This window comes from Columba livia, chromosome 1, assembly GCF_036013475.1.
Source record: "Columba livia isolate bColLiv1 breed racing homer chromosome 1, bColLiv1.pat.W.v2, whole genome shotgun sequence".
Lineage (NCBI taxonomy): Eukaryota > Metazoa > Chordata > Aves > Columbiformes > Columbidae > Columba > Columba livia.
Window position 1 is genome coordinate 113795029 of NC_088602.1, and position 22262 is coordinate 113817290.

The window sequence follows — 22262 nt, forward strand, 5'->3', positions numbered from 1 at the left end:
TAGATTTCATATCAGCTTATTATGTGATAGAAGTAAATGAAAAGTTATGTTATAGAACTGTGCAAATCATATAACTAAAATAATCTCTTAAATTTATCTCCTGCAATATAAATAGCTTTGTATAGTTTAAAGTGGAGTTGTTGGCAACTTCATAGATAAGGAAATAAGCATAAGAACAGTGCTTGTCCAAAACCAGAAAAAAATAAAGGGAACTGGCTTGCAAACTCATTAAAATAATGAGTGAGAAGAAATAAGGAATTGTCATTATTTTGAAAATTAAGTTAAATTTCCAGAATTTTTAAACTGAAATGTGCTTTGTAACTTTTATGGCCAAAAGTTAGGTTGAATTATATGTGTGAGGAAACAGGAGCATCCATTGTAATTTAACAAAGAGTCCTGTTAAATAACAGGAATAAGCCATTATTTCACATCTGTTGATCTTTAAAAAGGAAATGTTGTCTTTATTAATTCTGAATGTGTCAGTTTGCGTGAACTAAATGATGGAATTTTTCAGTGAGAACATTTGTCATAGGGATTATCTGATGAACTTACTATGCCTGGAAAGTTTATTTAACAGCTCATTTACCATTATAAAAAGATGCAGGTGAACCATGCAGTAAATGAATGCCTGGTGTCCCCTCTGCACACCTCCAGTTTTATTTCTGGCAAATAAGTGAAGTGGTGGCTCATTTGGCTAAAAAGTTACATGAAAATGTTTTTTTCAGTCAGATTGGGTTTTTTTTTTGTGTGTGTGTGTGTGTGTGTGTGTGTGTGTTTTTTTTTTTTTTTTTTTTTTTGTTTTCTACAGCTTCATAACATGCCTCAATTACTATGCATTACTATGAATTTCCTTTATTCTGCCTGATATACTTTTATACTTTTAATTTTTTTGAGTCACACTGTTTACTTTCACTTCAGTTTTGTTCTTGTAGTTTCCTTATATTTTTTCACCAATGTTTGGCTCCCATCGCTGTTAAAAAGTGTGATTAAAAAGAAACTCAGTTGCAAAATTTCCATGGATTTACATTACTCAGAGCCAGGATAGTGTACAGCACATGTTGGAAAAGGTTCAATATTGGAACCTCTGCCTGTCAGATGATCTTCTTGACTCTAGGGTCATCAAGAAGACAACTGAAGGAATAATAGCTCAGTTGATATTGACCAGAAATTTAGCAGAGATAGGGAAATAAATCACAGGGGTAGCTAATTACTTCTTGTTGTTCTAAAAAAACTCCGATAGACTTCTGTGACATCATAATCTATCATTATGTCTCAATCATATTTATTCTAAGGAAATTTTTATGTTGTATGGTGGTAGATGTCAATACTAGAATTTTGAAGAAAGATTCAAAATATAGAAACATAATTTTATCATCTGAGACTCGTCTGGCAACACTGAAAAACAGGAAGTGTTTCCACCATACAATTCTGTGATGACTATACAAGGCCATTTGTAGAACGTGTTTTATGCTCACTACGTAGTTAAAGTGGCGAATGACAAACGCAAAACTGATAGTCTAGTACGTTTTGATAAAGTTTCATAATATTTATGAACTATCAACAACACAGAATAATGACAAAACCAGATGGCCGTAGTGTTTGTTTCAGTAGAGCTTGAATTTCTAGAATTTACAAGAAGCCAAGTAATTGATGGGAAATTCTTGCCTGAATTTTCTTCAGTGTGTGGAGAGTGTTTAATCCAGCTTGTATATGCCTGGTAAATACACAAGATGAAGATGATCTTTACCTTATTGAAGATGATCTTTGCTTTAGAATCTTTTTGTTTGTTTTAAATTCCAGATCCATCTGCTCCACCAGCTCCGTCTAATATCAGAATTGCCAATATTAGTGCAAACAATGATGGGAGTGTAAATGTAATGATTACTTGGGATCTTCCAGAAGAGCCTGATATCCCAGTGCACCACTACAAAGTCTTCTGGAGCTGGACATACAGCAAATATGTAATCCCAGCTAAAAAAAAGAGAAGAAAGATTACTGATGGGGTAAGAAAGAAAATAGTAAATGAAACACACACAAAATAGAGTGTAAGTATAAACTATGTGATAAACTTCAGCAGCTGCTAAAATAGTGGTCTTAATTTTTAATATCACCAACCCCACAGACAACTTTGATCTCTCAATCTCTCTCTTTCATTGAACTCAGGGACAGAAGTATACTTCTGCCTTAAAATGCAAGTAAATACTGTAAGATTTTGGAAGAAAGTTGAATAGAAAGTTAAATGCTGTTTATCTGCTAAATTCAGACTTCTTTTATTAGTGCTTCTTAAAGGTACAGTACTTGTTTTATTTAAAAAGCCCAGCATCATCTGTGACGTTCTTTCACTGTGCAAGTAAATCTTGTGACACGATTATATAGAATAACCATTAAATAGTCAGTATAGGTCCAAGGAAAATCAACCCCAAAACTCTTTAAATAAGCTGCTGTACAAAAGATCTTATGTATTTCCATAGCAGCAAATTCCTGTGAGTTTCCTGAATGATGTATCAAATATTGCTTTAGTAGAAAAATATCTGTTGCAATATCCTTGATCATATTGCATTTTATTTTAAAGTAGCTAACAGAAATAGAAATCAATTACAGGTAACAGGCTGGATTTAACTCTCAGTGCTCTTAATCAATGCTTTGTGAGATTTTGGTCCTATGTTTGTGTTAACACTGTGTTTTGGCTCTGGCTGCCCACTTGCGCTGTGAACGACAGCCAGAGAGTCATAGTTCCCTCTCTGTCCCTCAGTCACCAAACCATGAGAGAAATACAGGCAATGAAGGCTGAGTGCTGAGTTCATCTACTGCAGATTGGAAACAGCAGAGCTGCCACCGTGGGAGCATGTTGGACCCATCCTTTCTGATGGGAATTGACAGGTCATCAGGGTCCAGAGGCTACAGAGCCACCATCACCAGCTCTGTGCTTGACAGGCAGGAAAGTGAAATTTCCCACAAATTTCCCAAAATTTCGCCACAAATGTAGACAACACAGAATTATTTCAGGGACTCAGATAAATTGGTTCTTTTTTTCTACTCCAGTTTAATACTTTTTTCCCTTTATTTTTCCTAAAGGAGTAAATATCCAAAGAAAAGAAACATCTTTCTAGCACTTCTGAAAAATCAGTTTGGCAAGATAGGAGTAGCATTAGACTGTACCAGCTAGAAATGTTTTGCTTCTCAGGAAAGCTGCCATTGGCTAGAGATCTTCATGGCAGAGGCTACAGCCTACAAGTACAGGGGAACTTTCTCTGCACAAGCTGGTCCTTAAATCACAAAACCCAGAGAATTTTAAAATTGAGCTGGGTCCCTAATGTTGCATTGGCAGTTTGTGTAAGGTACATTGTCCAAGCAGCCAGGCATCAGGTTAGGAAAGCTTAAGTCCAAAGCCCAACATGAGAGGGACATGAACCTGTTGGAAGAAATCCAGAGGAGGCCACAAAAATGATCAGAGGGCTGGAGCACCTCTCATATGAAGATAGGCTGAGATAGCTGGGGTTGTTCAGCCTGGAGAAGAGAAGGCTCCAGGGAGACCTTACTGCGGCCTTCCAGTACCCAAAGGGGACCTACAGGAAAGGTGAAGAGAGACTTTTTGCAAGGGCCTGTGGTGACAGGACAAGGAGTAATGGTTTTAACCTCAAAGAGCATAGATTTAGATTAGATAGAAGGAAGAAATTCTTCACCATGAAGGTGGTGAGGCACTGAAGCAGGCTGCCCAGAGAAGCTGTGGATGCCCCATCCCTGGGAGTTTTCCAGACCAGGTTGGATGCAGCTCTGAGCAAACTGACCTAGTGGAAGGTGTCACTGCCCATGACAGGGGGGTTGAAACCAAATGATCTTTAAGGTCCCTTCCAACCCAAACCACTCTATGATTCTATGTTTCTATGATATTTCAGAGAAAAAGAAGGCTCTTACAATATCTTTCATATTGCTCCTGTCTCATTGTACATTTTCTTTTGCAGCATTTCATGAAACCATACAGCTGTGTCAGTAAGATTCAGACTTCCCCACAGGGCACTCCTGAGGCTGTTGCTAATCAATGGTTCTTTGAATATTATAGAAATTCCCTTCTGAAAGGAACAGAGGGCCCAATATGCAGGGTTGACCCTCATCTTAGGGAAGTTTGTAGTCTACCTGAAGCCCGGATCAAGGATATTGCTAGAGAGCTCCCCAAACTGGTGCACCCGACAGACTACTACCCGCTGCTGGTCTTCCAGACAGATGGGGAGGAAGCGGCTTCCCGTAGTCTGAGGGGAATGAAGAACGATTTCAAGGTCTTGGGAAGGATGGTGAAAGACTCAGGGGCTCAAGTGATCTTCTCTTCACTCCTTCCATCTTCAAGTAACGATGTGGGATGCAATAGGAAAGTTCAGTGTCTAAATGATTGGCTCCAAGACTGGTGCTACAGGCAGGGCTTTGGATTTTTTGATAATGGTTGGTTTTATAAGTCACCAGTCCGGACAGTGTCAAGCGGGAAAGGTTTATCTCGCAGGGGCAAAAGGATGCTGGGGCAGGAATTAGCTGGGCTCATTTGGAGAGCTTTAAACTAGGCTCGAAGGGGGATGGGGTTGTAGCTGGGCTTGTCCCAGTGGGGCAGTGTTCTAAAACTGATGAGGACCGGGTGGCCTCCTGTGCCCCTAGGGAGAAATTGGTGTGCTCTGCTCGCTCCCTGAAATGCCTGTACACCAATGCGCGCAGCATGGGGAATAAGCAGGAGGAGTTAGAATCCTATGTTCGGTCGGGAGATTATGATCTGGTGGCAATTACGGAAACATGGTGGGACAGTTCACATGACTGGAATGTGGTCATGGATGGCTATGCCCTTTTCAGGAAAGACAGGCCAGCCAGGTGTGGTGGTGGAGTTGCTCTCTATGTGAGAGAACAACTACAATGTACTAAATTCTGCCCAGGAGTGGATGAGGAGCGAGTTGAGAGTGTATGGGTCAGGATCAAGGGGCAGGCTGGCAGGGGTGACACTGTTGTGGGCGTCTGTTACAGGCCACCAGATCAGGCTGAGGAAGTTGATGAGGCCTTCTATGGGCAGTTGAGAGTGGCCTCACAGTCACAGGCCCTGGTTGTTGTGGGTGATTTTAATTTCCTTGATGTTTGCTGGAAGGACCATTCAGCCAGCCAGCCACAGTCCAGGAGGTTCCTCCAGTGCACTGGTGATAACTTCCTCATGCAGCTGGTGGAGGAGCCGACTAGGAGAGGTGCACTGCTGGATCTCATCCTCACTAACAAGGAGGGTCTGGTCAAAGCAGTAAAGGTTGAGGGCTGCCTGGGTTGCAGTGACCACGAGATGGTGGAGTTCAGCATCTTGGGTGGCAGGAACAGAATAGCAAGTAGAATTGCAACCCTGGACTTTAGCAGGGCTAACTTTGGCCTTTTCAAGCAATTGCTGGGGGAAATCCCATGGGCAAGACTGCTTGAAGGAAAAGGGGCCCAAGATAGCTGGATTGCATTCAGAGATTGCTTCTTCCACGCTCAGGATCAGAGCATCCCCACACGAAGGAAGTCAAGGAAGGGAGCCAGGAGGCCTGTGTGGTTGAATAGGGATCTGTTGGGTATGCTCAAGCAGAAAAGGAGAGTTTACAGGTCGTGGAAGCAGGGGCTGGCCACTTGGGAAGAATATAAGGCTGCTGTTAGAGGATGTAGGAAGGCAGCTAGGATAGCCAAGGCCTCCTTAGAATTACAGCTGGCGAGAGGGGTCAAGGACAGCAAAAAGAACTTTTACAAATACATAGCTGATAAAACTAATACCAGAGGCAATGTAGGCCCACTAATGAACGGGGTGGGTGCCCTGGTGGCAGAAGATACAGAGAAGGCAGAATTACTGAATGTGTTCTTTGTCTCAGTCTACTCTGCCGGAGGCTGTCCTGGGGAGCCCTGTACCCCTGAGACCCCGGATGAAGCCAGGTCAATGGAGGAGTTTGCTTTAGTTGATGAGGACTGGGTTAGGGAGCAATTAAATAGTCTGGACATCCATAAATCCATGGGTCCAGATGGGATGCATCCGCGGGTGCTGAGGGAGCTGGCTGAAGTCATTGCTGGACCGCTCTCCATCATCTTTGCCAAGTCTTGGGAAACGGGGGAGGTGCCCAAGGATTGGAGGAAAGCAAATGTCACTCCAGTCTTCAAAAAGGGCAAGAAGGAGGACCCGGGTAATTATAGACCAGTCAGCCTCACCTCTGTCCCTGGGAAAGTAATGGAACAGATAATCCTTGGTGCCATCTCAAGGCATATCAAGGATAAGAGGGTTATTAGGGGCAGTTAGCATGGCTTTACCAAGGGTAAGTCATGCTTGACCAACCTCATAGCCTTTTATGAGAATGTAACAAGGTGGATGGATGATGGCAGAGCGGTGGATGTGGTCCACCTTGACTTCAGTAAAGCCTTTGACACAGTCTCCCACAGCATCCTCACAGCTAAGTTGAGGAAGTGTGGTCTAGACAATAGACTAGTGAGGTGGGTTGCAAACTGGATTAAGGAGAGAAGCCAGAGAGTGGTAGTCAATGGTGCAGAGTCTAGTTGGAGGCCAGTATCTAGTGGAGTGCCTCAGGGGTCAGTGCTGGGGCCAATATTATTCAATATATTCATTAACGATTTAGACGAGGGAATAGAGTGTACTATCAGCAAGTTTGCTGATGACACTAAGCTGGGAGGTGTGGCTGACACACCAGAAGGCTGTGCTGCCATCCAGCGGGACCTGGACAGGCTGGAGAGTTGGGCGGGGAATAACCTGATGAAATTTAACAAGGGAAAGTGTAGAGTCCTGCATCTGGGCAGGAACAACCCCAGGTTCCATTATAGGTTGGGAAATTACATATTAGAGAGCAGTGTAGGGGAAAGGGACCTGGGGCTCCTGGTGGACAACAGGATGACCATGAGCCAGCACTGTGCCCTTGTGGCCAGGAAGGCCAATGGCATCCTGGGGTGTATTAGAAGGGGAGTGGCTAGTAGATCGAGAGAGGTTCTCCTTCCCCTCTACTCCGCCCTGGTGAGACCACATCTGGAATATTGTGTCCAGTTCTGGGCCCCTCAGTTCAAGAAGGACAGGGAACTGCTGGAGAGGGTCCAGCGTAGGGCAACAAAGATGATTAAGGGAGTGGAGCACCTCCCTTATGAAGAAAGGCTGAGGGAGCTGGGGCTCTTTAGTTTGGAGAACTAAGGGGGGACCTCATTAATGTTTATAAATATATAAAGGGTGAGTGCCATGAGGATGGAGCCAGGCTCTTCTCGGTGGCCAACAATGATAGGACAAGGGGTAATGGGATCAAGCTGGAACACAAGAGGTTCCGCTTAAATTTGAGAAAAAACTTCTTCTCAGTGAGTGTGCCAGAGCACTGGAACAGGCTGCCCAGGGAGGTTGTGGAGTCTCCTTCTCTGGAGACATTCAAAACCCGCCTGGACATGTTCCTGTGCGACCTCACCTAGGCGTTCCTGCTCCAGCAGGGGGATTGGACTAGATGATCTTTTGAGGTCCCTTCCAATCCCAAACATACTGTGATACTGTGATACTGTGAAGTCTTCTGTCTAAGAACTGAAACTGCAGAAAACTTAAAAAAATAAATTAAAGGTGGAAAAATCTTATTTTTTAAAGATCATTGAAGATTGTTTTTACCTGGTTTTTACCTTTAGATGTAGTCTAGTCCAAATAATTTTATAATGAGTTCCATATGAATTAATTCCAGGTAGACATTAAAATAATTTGATTGCGATATTAACACTGTTAATTGAGACAATGTGATAAATATCTCAGCACAAAACAAGTTAAAGTAATTGATATGAAATGCTTTTGACAGTCCCTGAAGTGTTAAATATGGCATTATATGGTTATCTTGTTCACTCTGGATTGACTGTCAGACTTCAGAGGCACAAAGTAGTCTAAAGAAAACATGTAGTAATGTCTTCTGTCTGAGATAAGGGCAAGAAGGGCATTTTCATAAACATTTTAAAAATGTAGAAGTGTAAGAATATTAAGAATATTTGCAATATCATGGGTCTTGCCTTAATTTATGGATTATTTACCAAAGAATGATAATCTTACTCTAGTGTTTCCCCATTTAAGATACTTCCATGACAATGCAAACCCTTTTTTTTTCTTTTCTGTTTTCCATTCTATAACAGAAGAAGATTTTTACCAACGGGTGCGTTTTTGGTTGTGTTTTGGTTTTGTTTTTTTTAATTTTTGTTTTCAACAGTTGAAACAAGTACAAAATATCAAAAAACGTACTGAATGTTGGATTTTAGCTGTCTTCAGACAGTCTCTAAAAAAATTTTCAATTGCTTTGCTAACACAGAAATTAGAGAATGATAAGTTAATTTTTTTTGGCTAAAATGATTTTGACGTAAGAATAAAACTTGTTACATGTGAAAAAAAAAACCCCGTAATTGTGACCTAAACAATAGATGCTTGTATTTGCCAAGTGTTTGCCAAAATGATGTAAACATCAGGAAGGTTAGTATTTTTAAAATGACACAGAAAAACAGAGTCCAATAAAATATATTTTTTAAAGAAATGTATTTTTGCTCTGTTGAAATTTATACATGAGTTTTCTAATTTCAAAAGAGTAGTGTGCCTAAAATAACACGCCTGCTTTTAATAAGGGCCTGTGTTTCAGTAATACTATAACTACTTTGTTTATTTATTCTCCTCTATTATAGGCCCAAAATTATGTGGTCCTGGAGGGGCTCCAACCCAACAGCAACTACAATGTAGAACTGCAGGCAGTAACGCGTTGGGGTCAGATACGACTGAAAAGTGCTAAGGTTTCTCTTCATTTTAGCACGACTCAGGACACCAGGAATAATAGTGAGTAATTATATTCAAACACCTGAATGCTTTATCTCTTATTTATCTGGAATTTTAATGTTTTGTATAATGATTTCTCATATTTAAAAGAATAATTTTCTTAATGCTTTGTGTTGCATGTCATTGTGATCCTGTATTGGTGAAGCTGAGTAACCTTCTAACATTATATTTCTTATCTAAAAATTGGTGATAGTTTTCACCTAATTCTTTGAGATCCTATTCACCTGAAATAAGCAAAGGCCGTGAAAATGGAAGTGTTTGTATGACTATGGTGTTAATATTTTTCAAATGCAATATTTTTCAAATGCAATTGCAACCAGTGGCTGGAATAAAAGCGTTTCTGTGTCTTTTTCTTAACTGGACAGTTTTAGCTTGCAATGCTTTTCAAAATCCTGACTATATTGAGCAGCAGATTAATTTGGATTCTTGGACCACACAAATATGTATCTGCTATGAACTGATATAAAACATCAACTCTTCTGTTAGGGAATCTAAAATACTCCATGCCTGCCAAGCAGTGATTTCTCAATAAATTATTGCACAAATAGGACCCACATTCAAATTAGAGTCTTCAAATCTTTAGATGTCAGGTTATTTCTTGTTAAAATCTTCTTTAAAGCTTCTCATGCTAAGTAATATAATTGAAAAGCAAATCTGAAAGTAAACCATGATTCGTAGTCTGGATATACATAAAATATTTTAAAGTAATTGTTAGTTGTAAGAGACCTTTATATCTACAGTTGCTTCCCATGTTAACACACCAAGAAGAAAAAGCAGGCCTAAAGATCCTTCTCTTTCCTATGTTAAGCTCATTTTTACTACTTTTTTGTGCCATGTTAAGAGGCAGCAAAGGCCCATATTTTCATCTCTTCAATACACTGGGTCTTTGCTTGAAATCCGTACCACAATATGAGCTTGAATCTCCAGACAACGTAAGGCAAGTTTGGGTTGAATCAGCAGTGAAGTACAATATAAGTGAATATAAGAGTTCTGCCCTTTCCATACTGGCCCTCTGAGATTGTACCTGTGCTTTTTTCCATTCCCTAGAACAGTGACCTTGTTTGCAGGATTGTGCATGGTATCAAAAGCTTCTTTGAATTATCATGTTTAGTTTTCCTTTCTTTTCTATATGCTCACAGGAGATGTAATAGAAGAAAAACTATGGTGGGAACTGGGTATTTAATTCCAGTACACTCAGCCACTAGGCTCAACTAGAAGCATATAATTGGTATTGAGGAGATGTTCTCATTTTGCTGGGTATTTTCCTAAGAATTCTTGTCAGCCTGTGTTTTGGTTTGTTTGTTTGTTTGTTTGTTTTCCTGCAAAGCACATTTTATTGGATAAACAAGCAAAAAATCCATTCCCCTCACCCAGCCCTGATCTTTTTGTCTCTTCTGATTAGTAGTTTCACTGAAGTTCTAGATCTCGATGCTAAACTTCAACGTGTTTATTTTTGAGTCCAGTCATCTCAATTGGCATTTCACCAGATGACATCACAGGTCTGAGAAGGAACATATAACCAAGTTTACTTTCCATCAGGTCACAGGAGAAGGCTGGTGCCTGGATTTCACCCAAGTCTGAGACTGGGCTGTGTCCTGGTAACTGGGAGGAAATTCTAGGTGCCATTACACACATCTAGCCCAAGTGACACTAGGCAAACTGTTGAATTTCTTTCCCTGATTTTACTATGAGAATGAATTTTCTCCTCTTGGAAATAGGGATAATTAATCAACCGATGTTTGTCAGGCTAGTCCTGACATTAGGTCAGATCACCATAGTCGTTATAACATAGTAGTAAATAAAGCATTTCTATGCAATGGAATTCCTCTAAACTGAAGCTGAGTAATTGAGATTGGACTGTGTAGATTTTGGTACCATTCTATACTTACTTACTGTGACAAACCCTTTTGCTGGTAGTGCTGTTATCAACTCACCATGGTCTCATGATGGACTGTCTCTCATGGTCTGTATCACCAATGGGAGAGGAAGATTTTTGTTTTACTTCTCCCTCTCCCTCTTCCTCTCCAAAAAATCGTGTTTTTTAGAATGTGATGCACATAACTTCTGAATTATTAGTTACAAATCCTCTACTAAACAGAGTTCATTTACCCTATACCTCATATGTGACTTTTGTGGTTTCATTATTTTCTGTCCACTCTGGTGGCATCTCTTTCCTGTCATTATCACAGCTAGATTTAAATTCCTTCCAAAATTTTTCTCGGACAATCTGTTCTCTTCTTGATTGCTTTACTTCAAAAGGGAATCCATCAGTAGTTTATGTGAAAGTCTGCAATGTACTGATGTCTAGTTAGTATAGTCTTTGTCATACCTTGTGCTTTATTTCACTTCATTGTGGTGACCTTTTTGGAGTACAAAGTTCATTAATTGCTTTATTGCTTTTTAAACCAGAGTAATACTACACTAATAGCAATATTTTTGTTTTCACGTATACTTCTGGTATTTCACTACTATGTTCAAATTATGAACATCCATTTAGTTAACAAGCAGTATTTTCTTTTTAACTGGAAATCAGTCCATGTGAGAACTACAACACATATTCGTTTTAATAGTAGAGTAATTCAATAATAGGTTTATAGACAAATCTAGGCGTCCTTTCTTTGAGCCTAACCACTTGTATTACACATTTTAGTATATTCAGACGTTTTTGGACATTTTTTAAATGTGACTAAGTTATAGCTTACACAGAAAAGAAAATAAAAACTGCTCCTGGAGGAGATGCAAATTTGTCTTCTGAATCTCACTTAAGTTAGTCAGGTATAGAGCCAGTCCTGGTTGAGGTAGTTTTGAGAATACTCAGAAGCAGATGGAGAAATATGAAAAGGAAAAAAAAAATATTGCCTGAAATATTATCTAGGACATGACATTCACATCCCCTCTTAATCTTGGGACTTCCATGCCCTTTAGCAAGTACTTCCAGAAACAACATGCCAATTTTGCTGAAGTCCCACTATCAGTTGCTCAACTTTGTGTGGAATTAAGGTTTTTTTTTTAAGTGTCTGTTCCTATTTTCAGAATAGAGAGCAGTCCATAACCCGCTGAAGTAATTTAGTTCTACAGACCTCTGTGAGCTTTGACCCTCACCCTCTAGCATTATATTTCCCCACACTCAAAAAACTCTTACCTCACTATATTTGTGTGCTTCACTTTTGGGAAATGCAGCAAGACTCTCGCTCTTGATCTTTATATAGAAATATTCTAAATTGATGTCCTAGTTTTTCTGGAAATGGAGCAGACAGAGAACAGCAAAGTGGAGTTTTAGTAAAATTAAAATACTTTAAGTTGATGTATACCTGATAGATTTAACTTTTTACGTCTCTCTGGCACTTTTAGATTTCCTTTTAAGTAACATGAATATTATGGTTAGCTTGAGAAAGAATTTGTTTAAGTTTGATAGTTTTACTTTAATTTAAAACGTCGAAAACTTAAAATTGTATCAGGTTAAGCAAAGGATTGAGGAAGTAAAATAGCCAGAAAGCAAATGGTTTTCAGCAGAAGATACCTGTAGGGCACAATATTACAGTTTACATGGCATTCATGTTAATTATTGAAACCTGAGTCTTTTTCTCAAGTATGTAGCTAATAATTTGCCACTTCCTAAGTATTAGAATATTTTCATTTAGGTATATTATTGAATTAAATACAGCTTTTTTGTTAATTTGATGCAAATACCAATCTCTTAATTTGCAAGTGTGTAATGAAAATGCAGTTTGGATCAGCACTGCTGCCTTTTCAGCTGAAAATATCTAGCAATACTGGTAAATGTTGATGAACTGTTGCCAAGGGAAATGCTACATGAAGAACATCCCCTTGCTGTTGCTTGTTGGAAACTGGGCACATAACACCAAGGGAATTGCTCGAAGTTAATTCTTCTCTTTCAGTGTTTTCATAAGCATTCACTCTTCACTGTTGGAAACAGGAAAGTGGGCAAGAAAGATCTTTAATCTGACCACAGTGTTCTTGCATAGCTTACCAAAAGACTATATTTATTTTGATGTAATAACCACATGCGGCACTCTGTGGGTTACTCTCAATGCCGTCCTTGGGTTTTGTGTTCATTCAAACACTGCACAAATATAAAGACCATGAGTGATTATACAGAACTACTGCTAGATACTATGCCTGTTTAAAAAGTCCAAGCATTAACATTTCTTGTTCTTGAGGGCTATAAATACACTCCCTTTCCTTAGTATTCTTCTGAAAATTTACAGAGTATTTTCATAGTAAAATACGTTTATTTTTTTCTCTCTCTGCCCAAAATAATTTTTTGGACTGAATTTCAAAAAAATTATATGGTTTTTAACCATTATGAAGAGTTTGTTCTTTATACTAATTTCATTTAGGTAAGGTGCTGAAATAAGAAAATTTGGATTAAAGTATTATTTTCTGAATTTCAGCACTGTTAACATAGTCATTATACCGCACTGTACTTAAATAGTTCCTGATTGTTCTGTGTATTGCAGAGGAACAGACATCTTCTGCTGGGAAATCCCAGAAAGGACTTGTAGATCCTTACCCAACATTTCAAAGAAGAAAACCCACTCGTTTTCTTAAAATTGGAACTCCTTTCTATCAGGACAATCAACTCCAGGTCAAAGTCTACTGGAAGAAAACAGGTTTGTCAAATTTTTGTTTCTTTTTTCTTTTTTTTTCTAATGGACTCTTATCAACTGCCTCAGAGTTGTAGAACTTTGATATATTACAATGAACCTCATATAGTCAATCAAAGTTAAATCCTACACCCGTCCTTCCTTCCCTTCACCTTCACAGTAGAATGAAATGTTTCCTCTCCTCTTTGTGTTATGGATGTGTAAATATATGGCAGAGGGAAATGATGTGAATCAACTGTCAAAAAATTATAGTCACCCTAGCTGGAACATTGAATCCTCCCAGAGGTAATTTCTAGTTAAGTGGAAATTGCTTCCGTAGTTTTAAATAAGGAAGCAGTATTTGGCCTTATGTTCAATGGAGCTTTTGTGGCTGTGAATGTTGTGCCCCTGGAGTGTTGTCGGAGGGTCTCAAGCACACACGGTTCTGGGCAGATTTTCTGCTGATGGCACTGCAGTAGCACTTGTGGGACTTTGTCAGCTGAGAAATGAATTAGGAAATAAATATATATAAAAATCATACAGTGGTGTCACAAAAGCTAAACCACAAAATTTCAAAGTATAGTGGCTTTTGTCAGAGCCACAATAGGCTTTATGCCAAACTTTATCAGTCACCTTGAATTAGAACAGGATGGATAGTTGGCCACAACCACTGGAAAAATCTTTTAAGTTGTTTTACTGCTATGTTGCGTGCACCTTTCTGTTTTTCAGAAATATGTAACAACAATTTTATGTTAAGTCTTCTACTCTAAAGGAAAATGCCATAAATTTTAAGTGTCTAATCAGATTCAGAAATTAAAAAAGGAGTTTTCCTTTCTTGCCCTCTGGGAGCACATAGTTGTTACACATTGCTGCAGCTTAGCCGTAACGGGTTCATATGCTGTTATTTGAAAATGTGCTAGCGCTATTAGTGTTTTAACTTGGAGCAATCTACATGTGTAGCAGTAGCACATGTGTAAAAACCATTCAATTTTTGTATTTTAAATAAAGGGCAACAAAATGGAGAATCATATTTTCTTCTGGAATTTTTCGAAGAATTTTAGAAATATTTGAGTTCTTTTGGGTTTAGGTGTATGCCGCACCATTCTGATCAAAGAAAGGCTGTATAACCATTCAGGTGTGCTGTGTAACATAAGAATATATTGCACTTGATGGGGTGAATTGTGAGAGCTATCCTTTGCTTCCTAAAAAGTGCCTGTCTTTTTGAGTGTTTACCTTTCTACTTTAAAATCAAATGCTTATTGCTCCACAAAATCTGTAAGCTTTGGCTCAGTCTGACTACATACACTTTTTAAATGTTTGTCCCTGTCTTGCCTATGCTAGTTTTCTTTTTTCTAGCTTTTCCATAATATTTCATTTTTGCCTAACGTCATGGAAAGTTGGAATAATTTAAAATTTAAATAAAAGTTAAGACATTTTAAGTTGTGAATACTACATTTACTTAAACATATGGTTTTGGTTATGCAAAGTGAGATTTATGTATTCTGAGCTTGGGACTGATCACCTTAAGCTTTAGCCTTCTGAAGTGAGGTGTCAGCTCATTGTCAAAGCTCCTTTTATGGTCAAAAAAGGAAAGCAGGTGACTTCTGAAGCAGTTCATCCCACACGGCAGCAGAATCGTTCTCTGGAGATGGCTTTCTTCCTTACTGAGTGCAGAAGGGAGCCCAGATGACTAGGTCAGACTAGACAACTCATTTGTAGGCGGCTTAGAGATGCCTTATGTCTCTCTGTGAGCTGAGGTTCAATTCTCAGCAGTCTGAACTAAAAAAAGTTGAGGGACAGGATTCAAAGATGAGGAAACCATGATGTCTGCCACAGGCATAAGGCAGGGTTGTGCCACTCACAGTCTGCAGGCACAATTCAGCCCAGTGGAACAATCAATCCAACTGCAGCCATTTTTCTGCCCGCCTGTTTCCAGAAGAAAGATCATGTGTCCTGTGACCAAAATGACAACAACCCTAGTGAATTTCATCTTACAGATAATTTTCCAAAGTCACTGTTAGACTTAATGGAAGAAAAATCATGACCAGTACAGCAATATTCTTCCAAAGTAGATGTCTTGAACTACGTGTTCACTAATTATAATGGTGGTTTAGATATCAAGCTTAAAAGTAGATGTTGCATCATAGGTACCTAAATATTCACATCAAAGTCTGGAGATGAATTCCACCCCGTGTTACATACCTGGAAGTAATATTTGTATTAGATGTTATAAATGCCTATAAAAGGAAATAAAGTAATTGGGCTTCTCATAGTCGCTCATAGTTTGGAAGTAACAGTGTTTGGAAGTGGTTTAATCTCCAAAATCTTCGAAGACAGATATGGCACAGACCTGTTAGAAATGACATGGATTTACATGCTGTCACCTTGGGCCGTGGGTGGACTAGTTGAGTTCCTAAATTTCTAACTGTACAGCTGACTCATCTTGTATGACTCCATGACATCCAGTTGTAAAAGGGGGACACCCAGAGGTCCATTTTGGGCACATGTTGGGAGCAAGCTGTGTCGCATGCACTAAGATATTTTGGTATATGCCCCAGCCATGCAATGGAAGGTGACTTCATTATTCTCACAAAATGAACAGTGACAGCAAAGATGTTTGAAAAGGGGCAAAATATGGCTGTTTTCCTTTTCTTTTTTTAAAAGAAAGTATCTGTGTTCTGAGTGACAGCATACGCAGTAACCTAGCAGGAGGCACTGCCTTATGTAGAACTGAATTATAGCCAGTTACCTTCTCCTGAGGAGCTAGCAGCTTCTATGAGCTCTTCTTACAGGAGTTTGGAGGTTATGTAGTACATAGATGAGGTTCTGACTCTAAATTTACTAGTGACAGTTTACTTCAGAGCAGATCTGTTCCACCATGCAGGGAACACAGCAGGAGAAGCATATGGGCTGTGTCTTATTTTTATGGAAGACAGCAGTTAGTGGAGCCAGATGCATTGGGCATTGTACCCACATGTCTTTCTTCTTTATGAACTGCACTGTCTCGAGTCATGCTTAAGGGGTTGTAGGAGGTGTAAGAGTGCAACAACTATAATAGAAAATACCGAGAGAGAATTTACCTCAGCCTGCTCTATGGCCTGATGTCTAGGTTATTGCCATTGCAGATAGGCAATCAGAGGTCAAACCCTTCCTGACAGGGAGTTAACCTCTGTGTCTCCCACATGGTGGGTGAAAACAAGAGTCACTATTGATTGCTCTGATCTCATTATTTTTGTAGTTTGCTACTAAATCAATAGGCTATAGTCCTAAATCACAAAATCTATAGTCCTAAATCACAAAATCATGGAGTAGTTTGGGTTTGAGGGGACCTATAGAGGTCATCTAGTCCAACCCCCCTGCAATGAGCAGGGCCATCTTCAACTAGATCAGGTTGCTCAGAGCCCTGTCCAGGCTGACCTGGAATGTCCCCAAGGGTGGGGCATCTACCACCTCTCTGGGCAACCTGGGACAGTGGTTCAGCACCCTCACCACAAAAAAAAATTCTTCCTTATATCTAGTCTAGATCTCTCCTCTTTTAGTTTAAAACCATTACCCCTTGTCCTATCGCAACAGGCCCTGCTAAAAAGTCTGTCCCCATCTTTCTTATAAACCCCCCTGAAGTACTGAAAGGCCACAGTAAGGTCTCCCTGAAGCCTTTTCTTCTGCAGGCTGAACAACCCCAACTCTCTCAGCCTGTCCTCACAGGAGAGGTGTTCCAGCCCTCTGTTCATTTTTGTGGACTCCTCTGGACCTTCTCCAACAGGTTCATGTCTCTCCTGTACTGAGGGCTCCAGACTGTGCCTGTAAAACAAAAAGAAATTAAGAAAATATCACAAAGTCGTGTGAAATAAGTATACTGATAATGGTGAGAGTTCTCATGATATAAAAAATAATTGAAGAAATATTAGTCTCAAGCTTGAACATATTGGACATTTGTATATTAAGCAAAATTTCAGGTGGTTGTAGGAATCTTCACTTTTTCTGGTTTGATATTCAAGTTTTTTTGTACTTTTTGTTCTGGACTTCATGGTCCTAACAAGAGATGGTTGTGGTGGTAATGAATTAAATATGTTATTTAGATTTTAGATATTTTTTTTTAACATGAAGAAATTTAAACCAGTATGTTGATATATAGTGTCTTTTAACTGTAATGAAAACTTTAACAACAATTAAAACAGAAGTGTCTCACTTTGTAGGAATGTTACTCATTTTCTATAGTAATAGCTGCTCAGAATTTTTTGTTGTATTCCTGAATTCAGTGACTGTACCATTCTACTTAGACCTGAGAATTTATTTTTTTTTTAATTCTATCCAAAACCAAGATGGCTCTGTAGAAGAGTTTTATACTGCCTCCCAATACTGTAGCATCACAGGACACTATGGATTACAGAAACAGAAGGAAAGACTTGTGTGGATTTCTTGCAGTCTCAGACCACTTAAGAAACACAAATGTGTTCTGAAGGTTGTTTTAGATTATTACTTTATTTTCATTGGTCCTTTTGTTAGCTGATAAATTGTTTTGGTTTTGAATTTGAAACATTTTACTTTGTCTGAAAAAGAAAAAATAGAACAGAATTGTAGAATAATTTAAATGGTTTGGAAGGGATCTCTGTAGTTCAGCTGATCCAACCATCTGGTCAAAGTAGAACTAACTCTGAAGTTCAATTAAGCTGTTCAGTCCTATCCATAAGCCCTCTAACAGATCTTGCTGTTGTTTTCTGAATGACAGGAATTTGTCCTTTATGAATACCAGGCTGCAGAGGCTGCCTAACAGTTTATTGCATTGTACCTTGGGATTTCCACAAGGTACAATGATGTCTCTTGATATTCAAAGTTATTTCTTCCATTACTACAAAGAAGACGTATTCCGCAGTGTCATTTGCAGATGTGCCTCATGGAAGCCAGTGAAGGAACACAAGGATGACATCAGGGTTGAAGGTCTTGTTTTTGTATCATCCCTCTGAATAGAACTCACCAGACCTTGGTCCTGTGCATCAGCTTCAATAGAAGTGGTGTTGGAAGCAATCACTGGACTGTCTTTATTGTACATTAAAGAAGTGATTGCTTAGCAGTACTTGAAAACTAAACACAGTTTTTGAGTTGAAGTCTGAGTAAGTGGATGGAAGATCCTGTTGTCCCAAACAAAGGGTTCTGTCACCCGGTGTGCAAAAAAGCCAAATTTAGCATACAGAGATGAGATATTGTTGCACAAGCAGAGTTGCACAAGCTTGGATGCTGGAATGAAGCCAGCATACCAGAAAGTAACAGCCATTATATGCAAAATCTTATCTACTCAGGGCAGTCCTACAGAGCCAACTGGTTACACGTTTGCATACTGGTTACATAATGATTTTAGCGTACAATGAGCAACGTTCATCTAAAGGACACTTTATCCAACAGTCTTCAGATATGTGCTAAAGCAAGACTCAACTACTTGTGCAGGCTTCAAAATATCTAAAGCTGCAAGGTCAGTCTCTCTGATTAGAGTGTTTTGGAAATCACTCTTACCTTTGTCAGACTGACCTAAAACTGAAAGGATTTACATATCTTTAGGTTAGAAATTGCAGACGGGATTCATTCTTTTAAGTGATAATGACAACAATCCTATTTCCATATATACGCATCATAATGTGCTGCAGTTTGGTAGCAGGAAAGACTGATCTAGGCCTGTTCTTTAAGCATCATTTCTTAAGTCCTATTAGCTTCAGTAAGCATATGGCATGAAAGGAATGTAGGATCTGGACTTTACATTAAAATAAATCTCTTTCTGAAATAATTTTTCAGTTTGAATGCTTTGGTATGATGGCAATAATAACTTTGCTTCAGGATGTATGCTAGCAAAAATAACTCCACGCTTCAAGCAGTACAAGGTGCTTAGCAAATGCACATAATTTTGCTAGACAGAGTCATCACAAAAGCAGATTGTAATTATATGAATACAACAGCTTCTTTCTGAAAGAAGAAAATTTCTTTCACTTGCTGCCTTTGACTTAGGCTTGGGATTAGAGAAACACAGTACATTCCTTCAACAGCATGAATCCCACTTTTGTAAACGAAACTAAGAACTTGCTTGTGGCCAGATTTTTTGGCCATCTTGACTGTGTGAAATTAGAAATTATGTGCTATTTATGTCAAATAGTGGAATCAACTTAAACAAATCACTTTTAACTCCTTGGTGCTGGAGTCACAGAGTACCATCCATTACCAAGAACGGATGCCGTCTGAACCCCCTACTTAAAAGGATTAGCTACTTAGGATAATTCAGATCCTTAGTATCTCATGTGGTAATCAAGACTGAAAGTGTGAAAATAAAAAGGTCTTTATATTTACTCTGTTCCCTAGTGATTTGACAACTAGAGAGCTGAGTTTTGGGACTTCAGCTGAGCAGCCTTCAAGCTGCTGCAAATTTGTGTATGAAAATGAGATATTTCCCATAGACAGAAGGAAAAAAAAAATTATGATCTCATTGCATCAATTCTCATCACTTACTGCAATAATTATAATACATGAAAATATTAGAATGTAATTTAGTATGATAATTCCTTTTCAAAGCAACATGACACAGTAATATTTTTGAACCCATTGCTCTGCCTTCACTACCATTTCCTTAGCGGCTCTTACTTGAGTACAATGTAAGTCTCTTTGCACAGGTAAAGCTTTAGTTTCCTTCACTTTTCTTTGAATGAAGTCTATGTGCATTTATATCCCCCTGTTTAAATTAAACATTTAAAGTACTCCTAGATATTTAAAATCAATATATCTGCCTCTTGGTTTTGCTTAAAAAGACAAATATTTAAAATGCATTAAGACTTGGCTTCAGGCTTCTTTCTTTGTGTTTCTGGTAAATGCTAAAGCAGAAAGGCAGGGAGAGGCAAAGAATCTTCCATTGTCTGATAAATCAACCAAACAAGAATAATGAATTAAATTACAGGGAAGAATAAAATGCAAGGCAAGGCAAAGCAAACAGAGAACTACCATGCGTGCTTTTAAAACCAGGTCTTAGGAAAACAAAATTAACTTTCACTTAGTTCAGGGAGATAAATGAAGTGGCCGTACATGCTGACTCTGTTTGCAATAAGGTATTTCATATGGCAAGTTTTAAAATAATTGAAAGCTTTCCCTGTGTTATCCAATGGACCTTTTTCACAGAACTAGAGCCATTGAAGCTGACGAAACCCTTCAATACCAGGGGAATTTCTAGCTGTTATTGTAAAGAATTCAGTAGTTGCTTAACACTAAGGAATTATTTAGTTTAGTACTAACTGTTGCACTAGAAAGATCAGTGTTTGAGCAGCTGGCTATTTTCTAATCATCAATATTTAAGCAGTAAAATATTTGTGCTTGAAGGTGTCACTGTGTCCAGATGGTTCTTTCAACAAGACCTCACTGTTTATTATAGTGACATGTACACCAATATATTGCTCTCATACTTCCATGCGAATGCAGAGACATTGGCTCAGGAGAAGCTGATTGTGTGAGTATGCATAATGTACATTTGCATTTAGGGATTTAATTAGTAAAGCTGGCCCCAAGCACAGGAATCTTCAACTAGATCTCCTCTTTAGAAATTCACCAGTAGACATTGCATAACTTGCTTTTCCATGTGTGCTACAGCTGACTCAGCTGCCTGTATCCTATGGGCTTCCCCAGCATCCTTCCTGGGGAGACGGGTAATGCTGTCAGCTTTAACTGCTGTGGGAAATTATTCCAGAGTTAAAAGAATATCCTGTCAGAAGTATCCTCTGTGCGGCTCCTACTCCTCCGTAACTTTGCCTTACGTAAATGTAACGTAGTTCCAGGAAAAATGTCTTTGCTGTTTTTCTGCCTACAGAGCATGAAAAGGAAAGCTTCTGACCCTCTCCAGTTATGTTTGTTGTACTTTATAAACTTACTACAGGACTTGGACTATTTGATTTGCTTTTGGCTTATGTCCAAATGTGAAGTGCTAACAATACTTAAAATATTGCTGGTGAGAGTCATGAAAAACATCAACAACAAATAATGAAGTCTGGTAGAGCAAACAGTGTGCAACTTCTCAAATAGTCTGCAATTGATTAGTGGGACAAATAGTAAAGTTTTAAAATCACATTTACGATAGCAGCAGCCTCTGTGGCATCTCCCCTGCAGATGAGACAATGTTGGGGAGTCTTTTCAATGGCACATTTTACTGCACTTCTTCATGTTTCCACAGGCAACAAAAAAACATCACTGGTTGCCTTTGACTTGTTTCCAAACCTCCATACCTTTCAGGGTAGGTGGTTAAAGCTCTTGGTATGAGAAACTTAGGGGCAATTCTGTCCAACGATTAGTCCCAGGAATGTAATTGGAACTGATTCAAAGTCTGCCAGGAAATTAAATATCAGAAGCCAAATCAGAAGTTACACACTGTTGTCCCAGAGCTCAGACAACACAGAGACTGATTTTGCTTAGCAGGAACCCACTGGTGTCTGCTGAAGGCAGTTTGTGGCTGTACGAGACTGGTTTTGTCCAGAATATTCGCCAGACTGTAATAGTTCTACACTTCGTATGGCTGATCCACTTATTGCTTCATTTTAAAATGTACATAGGGTATGCTGTTCCCAAGCCCTCAGTATGACCTGAATCATACACCAGAACACCTGTAATAATTGTGAATATGTATTTAATTTGACTTAATCTATGCATTTAAAATAAGTTGTCTTTTTATTCTTAAACTTAATAACCAAGTACAAATTTGAGCTTGATTTCTTTTGAACTTACATTAAAAGATCAAATAGAAATGTAATTGCGAATTACCTAGTTCATGAGTGCAATCCAAAGATAGACCATCATTATGTGGGATGAGTACCTGCAGCCTGCAGAGG

General features: G+C 38.9%; 1 protein-coding gene across 4 annotated transcripts in view; it reads left to right on the forward strand.

Annotated features, from left to right (window-relative positions):
* ANOS1 (anosmin 1) overlaps positions 1-22262 on the forward strand; it is a 143284-nt gene that overhangs the window by 99394 nt on the left and 21628 nt on the right. For all 4 annotated transcript variants that reach the window (XM_065073718.1, XM_065073727.1, XM_065073742.1 and 1 more), the window contains 3 exons: positions 1801-2003; positions 8665-8812; positions 13294-13446. In XM_065073718.1, the coding sequence (XP_064929790.1) occupies positions 1801-2003; positions 8665-8812; positions 13294-13446 (504 nt within the window). The remainder of the gene's footprint in view (positions 1-1800; positions 2004-8664; positions 8813-13293; positions 13447-22262) is intronic.